Consider the following 7,410-nt stretch of genomic DNA (forward strand, 5'->3'; position numbering starts at 1 on the left):
ATCCCACTGATTTGCAAGGGTCTCCTACCAAAAGAAAGAATCAGGCATGGAGTCTACCACGCTGATCACGTGACTAAAGTTTAATTCTTTGAAAACGGTTTTGTTCTGCCATGTTTTCTGGTTTTTACAACAGAAATGTATCAAGTGATATTTCAAATAAGACTGTTTGGTAAATCTATTTGACTTAAATATATCATAATAAGATCTTAAATCAGCTAGCGTGAAGCGTTAATGACATTACAAACCAAAAGAATTCAGGAAAACCCATTTAGCACGCGCCAAAATACGTTTATGTATTTATTAGTTAGTACTCATAAAGTAGAAACGCAAACACAGAAAAGAACCATCTGGTTAACAGGACGGCTGCACGAGATTTAAGACGTGATACAAAAATACTCATACAAATACACGAATTTCATGACAATATGGTACATCATTCCGAAAAATTCTCTATTGACTATGAATGCTAGTTAATTTGTATTTTAAATAAAGGAAACATATTGTCATTTATAATACGTCTTCTAATAAAAATAACAATAAATGATATACCTTTTATAATCAGTAAATTCGATGAAAACACTAAAAGCGGTTAATAGAAAAAATCACAGCAACACAAAAAACCAAAACACTTTCCAGGATATACTAAAAAATATTAAAGTCGCAAGTGTGTAAGCAGTTGATTTAGAATAAAAACAAGAGGTTGAGCGGCTAGTGGTCATTCGCTCTCTTGCGAAGCTTCAAAGCGTACTCAAGTATCGTTGCGAGACTTGTATATCGTGTCCACGTTATTATCAAAGAAAAAAAAATACAAAACAAAAATGGTGTCCAAAATTTTTGTTATCGCCTTGATTGTTGGTACTGCCAGTGCTGCAACTTGGTTTGGGAAGCCGCCTACGAAACCCAGAGAATTCGGTGAGTTTTGAAATTTTCTTTTTCATACATAAGATGTTTTGTTATTGTGATCTTTGGTTTTTATATTTTGATGTTTAAACGGTCATCTGGATGCAGTTTTATTAAGTTTAAAAGATCGTGGTGTAGTGTAATTACACATGTGTGACATACATTTCAGTTATAATACTTTTGACCTCTCAGGACTTGTTGCACGAGAAAGTGAATACTTGGGGAATTTTTGGGTTTTTATAAAAGCTGCAGTGAAAGCTTAATGACAGAACCAAATTGTCATTAATTTTGAAATAATTTAAAATTTTGATTCATAATCACAACAGTATTTTTTTATTGCAAAATTGCTTGTATTTGCGGTGTTATATTGTTTGGCAAAATAAGTATTTAAGTTCGTAATTGGTCAGACTAGTGAAATCTATGATTCAGAAATCGAATAGGATGTCAGAATAACAAAACAGAATGATAGAATGTTGCTTTTCCAGATTAACATTCGTAAACAATTCGGGGTTTTTCTGAAATATTTGGTCCCGTTACCACCGTCCGTTGATTAAGCCTCAACTAATAAATTAAAGAAGATATTTTTATGAAGTGGGTGTAAATGGATAACTGTCACATGTTGTTTATTATATAAGCCGGTGGAATGCGGTCAAGAATTCAAAGTTCCGGCTGTCAATATTTAAAATATTTCGCATGTATCAAAGTTTATTCAAAAACTAATTGTTTTGATGCACACACAAAAGCGTTTGATAAGAATGACCTTCTGTGTTTAACCTTTTAATCTAAAGTCACGACCTTAATTGAACGTATTCTTAGATAATTTAATAATATCATTGTCCTATGGCAACCTTTTCACAATGTTTACTCAAACATGTTTGTTTATTTAGTCTAATGAGATAGATTACGTCATAACACAATTAACACTTATTGGGTGTCGTTCAGGGTTCATGTCTAGGTCCGGAGTTCTAGGTCACGGTTAAAAGTGTTTGACTTAGATTTCAATCAATAGTTTATCGTTGTCAACAAAAAAATATTTATATTAAAGTAATGACATAGTTGACCGGTATATTTTATATGAAGGACGTAGTTATAAAACTCGAAATTACTAATAATATTAGCAAACATCGTCATAAATATACAATTAAATAAAATATCATACGTAGCCGTGCGTCACATAATGTTTTAGATTTGAAGATTGTACGTCATCAAAACGTTTATGGGTTTTCCTGTTCCAAAGTTTACGACGAATTTATCTGAAAGTAGTTTGGACTTTATTTGGAATGAGAATATTAGTCTAATCTGTGGTTATGTTAATTTCTGAATGAATAAGTTTAGGATATGAACGTGTTTAGTATCTATTTAATCGTATTCAAGAACAGATGTTCTGGTACAAACTTAGCATTCCTTTCAAGTTTCCAGATTTTTTTTTATAAAATCATTTGACGTCTGTGTTGTCCATATAGCCAGAATATTTTGATGTTATTATAGGTATATTATTATCAATTTAAATGTCACCGAATAATATAAAGTCGTTAAAATCTATTTTCATATATTTGTTTTCAAGTAAATAGTGCCCTTTAAGAAGTTAAAACAATTTGCATATACACGTGCGAAAGTAAAAACATGTTTTGAACTGTGAACTTTTGTGGCGATAAAATTATTTTCGTCTTCGAATATACAATAAACACGTATGTGCCTATAGAGTTTATTTCATAAATTTAATGTTTGTTAGTCTTAACAGACTGCTATTGATTTTTTTGCCATTTGTTTTTGCATTAATTGAAGTAGAGTAGGTAGTCGTATCATTAAGTTTTGATTAAGTTTCATATTACAATCAATTGCATACGATTCGTAATATTTTTTGAGTAGAAGTTTTTAAACACTGATGGTGTTTATTCATTATAACTTAATTAGTGTCAAAAAAATTAAATAGAAAAGTTTATACAATAAGTTTCTGAATATTATGACTAGTATTTGAGAGCTAGGTTTTAATAGTTAGTAACATACTTATTAAAATTATTTATGATGTCATAATTTCAAAGAATATATCCGTGATTTGCCACCACGGCACCTAGTGTTAAATGGAAATTAACACATCAACTATGGCATTCTGTAATTTACTTCGAAAACACCCATTATAACTAATGAGATTCATGAAGGTATAAGAAGTAAACATGTAGCGATGAATAGTGGTTTGTAATTTTTAAAATACTAGTAGTTTAAGACGACTTTTCTTTAACAGAACAATAAATAATAATCTTAAAATATTCTATATTAGCGAAAGAAATATTGTTGCTGTTGGAAAAGTGCTAACTCAGAGTTATATTGAATTACCACTGACCGAAATAAATATAAAACTTTTGAATTAAAATGCTGAATACAAAAGACACGAAAGCAATCAAACCGCAAGTGTTGTTAAAAGTCCTGAATTTAAAATCAAAGGTACAGGAAAAGATAATATTATTAAAGAACAAGGTATTCAAGTTACATCAATTGACCTCAAGTTGATACTGCTAAGGATCCTGAACCCATAATAAGACCTTGTCTATATACATATCGTGCAAAATCGAAAACATACAGACAGTCAGATATTACGAATGTAAAGCCCAAAAGCCTTCTTCATGATGTCAAGGCCCATACCCTCGAGGTCTTGTTTACAAAAAACTTTTATTGTGCGATTAAAGTTGCTAAAATTAATTCTGTAGAAACTTGTTTCTAATTTTCAATATTGTTTTCAATCAAACCCGTTTCAATATTGTTTTCGATCACGTTTGAATGGGATAAAAATTGGATTTAAAATCATTTCAAACTGCTAGATTAGAACGTGTTCACTAAACATAATTATGTGTGCTTTACCTACCAATAATTTTGATTTCAAACTATTTGCAACTGTCATTGTGGAACGTATTCATCAATACTATGTATATTAATTCAATATTTCCCAGTATAAAATGCAACAATATGTATGTCTGTTGAGACTACCGGCTAAATCAATTCTTAAAGAATAAATAAAATATTTTTTTAAGGTTGTATACGACAGTCCAAAGAAAATGTACCATGTTATAGTATCACAATAGGGGCCAAAAAGTTCAAGACCATATACATGTTGTAAATAATGAACCGTGTAAAGGAAACACTAAGAGGTCCGAATAACGATAAATCATCTTACACATTTTAGTCACACATCCTCAGTATATGAAAAAGTCTGTGTACAATGATTAATGGTGTTATAAATATCATAGCGTTCGAACTATTAATCAAACTTATCAAACTGATTAAAGGCATTTATGGCGGAATTCCTGTTTCGTTTAATGTGGTCAAACGTTTTTGTTATTTCTTAAATACTTCCGAAAGGTATTGTGTACATATTTACTTTTGTATCCACTAATATTGACAATGCAAAAGTCTGTTATTCTTTCACGATTATACCAAGGAACCAATTTCAATATATTCAATTAAGTTACAAGTTTTATTGAAAATTCGAGATCTAATTAAGACAGTATTTTTTAAATCAAGAGCACGTGTCGGTACAGTCCTGCTAATATCACATAGATCGATAACTTAATTATTAAAAGTAATACTAATGTTTCAAAATTCAATTGTATTGCTTTAATGTTCAATGCAGTTGCGTAATTCAATTCACCACACACGAGTTTGATGGACAGCCGCAAACCGCAAAATGCATATAATTGTACTTAAGTTGTGAATAATGTGTACAACTAAAAGTAATTGGTTTTATGTTTCTAATCATAAAGGACCTACTGCCTCTAACGCTACTTAATCGACAGTTGATCATGAGGTCTCGGGTTCAATTCCCAGGTCGCGTAAATTGCTATTTAACTTTCCCTATTTATATTTGAATATTTCTTAATAGTAGCCCGCAGTTTGGTATTTGGTATATGGCAATAGGCTTTATTACATGGGGCTATCGATGTTTATGGCGAAACGTAGATGTATCTCATTTATCATATGTACCTGTGCCTATACCTTCGAGAAAACAGGCGTTGTATTTTGTGTATGTATCTTAAAGGAATTCTACATTGAATAATGCTAATCTTGTCGACAACGTCAACTATAAATAATTAATCTCAGATCTCGGAAATCCTCTTCCTTACAACTAGGCGTTAATTACTTACGTACAACAGTTCAATGTGTACACAGCTATTAGCGTTTCGCCAAAATACTTGTCGTCTGAATCATCATCACGTCATATCTTTAATGACAATTTTAAACGGTCAAAATACCGGAATTTTGGTATTGACGTAAATATTGCCTCATTATTGAGTTGACACAGTTATTTTTGGGACGTACTTGAACTGAGATGCGTATTTCTTAAAATGTTATATTAATTCTTCGAAAATAGTAATGCTGCCATCATGAACGATAATATTTTTCTAAATAAACACATCAAATGTAGGAGGACGATTCCGAAGAAATGAGAACTTCCTTCTTTTTTGAAATCGGTTAAGAATCATTAAAAATATCATTCTGTAAATCTCCAAATAATTTATCCATGTATTGAAAAATTCAAGACACAAATCATACTCGTTTCGGTAGTCCTTAATTTTTGTGCTAAAATATCTTTATTGACTTATCTTTCTAACGAGAATGTTTTCTTTCTTTCCAGCTGACAAGGAAGGCTGTTACATCAAAGAGATCAACGACGTTGTTCCGTTCGGCACTACAGTCACACCAATCGGACATTGCTACAGAATTCATTGCAGCCAAGGCATGGTCGACTATGCATCGTGAGTATTCTATTACAATTATGATATTACTAGCTCCCGCCCGCGACTTCGTCCTATATTATATGTTAATCAAACATCCATTCTCACAAATTTTCACATTTATAATAATAATATTACTAGGATGTTCCGTGTAATTCGGATAAATATTATAGACTAGCTGACCCGCGCAACTTTGCTTGCGTCACATAAGAGAGAATGGGTCAAAATTTTCCCCGTTTTTGTAACATTTTTCACTGGTACTCGGTCCCTATTGGTAGTAGCGTGATGATATATAGCCTATAACCTTCCTCGATAAATGGACTATCTAACACTGAAAGATTTTTTTAAATCGGACCAGTAGTTCCTGAGATTAGCGCGTTCAAACAAACAAACAAACTCTTCAGCTTTATAATAATATATTATAATAATATATTAAGTATAGATAAGAAACGATGTAACATTTTGAATTTCGAAGAATTGTGATGAATAAATGGTAGTGTATGAAAGGCAAGCTACGAAGTCGAAATAACATAAAATAAAGTCAGAGGTAGATAAGTGCTACAAGAGAATATTAGCACCTCGAGTTAGTTACAGGCTGTCAACGCCATCTATCGAGCAATTGTTCAATTAATATCCATCCGAATAAAATAAGTTTCCATGATTATAGATTATTCTCGTTTTAAAATAAGATGAAGTTCTCATACTGCTGTTCTGATTTTCTCGGTTAAACTATATTTAAACATACAAACAATATCTAATATCTATTTTTTTTGTTCTAGATGCGGTGTCGTAGGAACCAGTGATCCTAAATGCCACGTCACAGACATAGACCTGAGCAAACCCTACCCAGCTTGCTGTCCAGACGTCAGCTGTGATCTCGACAATAACATCCTTTAGATTAACCTAGAATTACTTAGTAACACCTGGTTACATTGAAGTGTCAGCATTTTTTAAAGGAAAGAAATTTGGATTGAGAATGAACGTTTTGACATTACCGTTTCTAAATGTGGATGTTGAAAAAAAATAGAGTTAAAAGTAACTCTAAACTAGTCAAAAATAATAAATGGAATAATGGTTCAGAATTTGGAATTGTTAATAAATATTGATATGAAAGATGGATGGAAGATAAAAAGACGAATCTAGGTGATCCTATTTTGAGGAATGATCTGGTGTAAAGTTGTTTTGGTTTAGATGATTGCTATTGTACATATTATTTCAATAATGCTGGTATTTTAGTGTGGCGTCAGATGTATTATAAGACTATTTTAGATAGAGTTCCTCATGAAAGAGTTGGGATGCCAACTCTAGAAGCTATCTTGCCACCAAATTGTTGTTTTTAAATATTTATGTTTATTGAATTAGATTTATTTTAATGTATATTGTGTTTTATTTTGTGTTGTGTTTTCTTTATTCAATCTGTCGTGTCTGAAAGAGGATAAAAATCTAAGATTAAATAAGACTCGCTAGAGTAATTTTTAAGTATTGAGGAATAAATATTTCACAGGGAAATGTTACTTAAAGCGAAATATGTTTTTGATCTACAGAATGCAAAATGATAAAAAATTTATAAGTATCTTTAAAGTCAGAGTGCTGACGTTATTTCCATGTTAGGTTTGGGTGTTAACTAGGATAGAAGACTGTAGGTAGGTCGCCACTAGTAGCAACAATATACCTAGTACATACATTACACAATAACACGCCTGTTATACCCAAACGTGAGGGTTTAGATGTATTAAATACACCCGTATGGCCGATAAAAATGCTGGTGTGATTGGAGGCGATT

The 7,410-nt window shown here is 31.5% G+C and overlaps 1 protein-coding gene across 1 annotated transcript; it reads left to right on the forward strand.

The window, feature by feature from the left end:
- The first annotated feature begins 713 nt into the window (after nt 1–713).
- LOC142977200 (U-megalopygitoxin(1)-Mo1-like) lies at nt 714–7,004 on the forward strand. The gene is made up of 3 exons (XM_076120955.1): nt 714–912; nt 5,528–5,648; nt 6,407–7,004. The coding sequence occupies exons 1-3, from the start codon at nt 819–821 to the stop codon at nt 6,522–6,524; spliced, it is 333 nt and encodes a 110-aa protein (XP_075977070.1). The 5' UTR covers nt 714–818; the 3' UTR covers nt 6,525–7,004.
- Nucleotides 7,005–7,410: the final 406 nt, after the last annotated feature.

This window comes from Anticarsia gemmatalis, chromosome 12 (genome assembly GCF_050436995.1).
Source record: "Anticarsia gemmatalis isolate Benzon Research Colony breed Stoneville strain chromosome 12, ilAntGemm2 primary, whole genome shotgun sequence".
Classification (NCBI taxonomy): domain Eukaryota; kingdom Metazoa; phylum Arthropoda; class Insecta; order Lepidoptera; family Erebidae; genus Anticarsia; species Anticarsia gemmatalis.

What these genes read in the sequence shown, in the direction of transcription:
- LOC142977200 (XM_076120955.1), top strand. Translation starts at nt 819, where the DNA reads ATGGTGTCCAAAATTTTTGTTATCGCCTTGATTGTTGGTACTGCCAGT. An exon ending in TACGAAACCCAGAGAATTCG is followed by an intron (nt 913 to 5,527) that starts GTGAGTTTTGAA and finishes CTTTCTTTCCAG; the next exon opens with CTGACAAGGAAGGCTGTTAC. An exon ending in GGCATGGTCGACTATGCATC is followed by an intron (nt 5,649 to 6,406) that starts GTGAGTATTCTA and finishes TTTTTGTTCTAG; the next exon opens with ATGCGGTGTCGTAGGAACCA.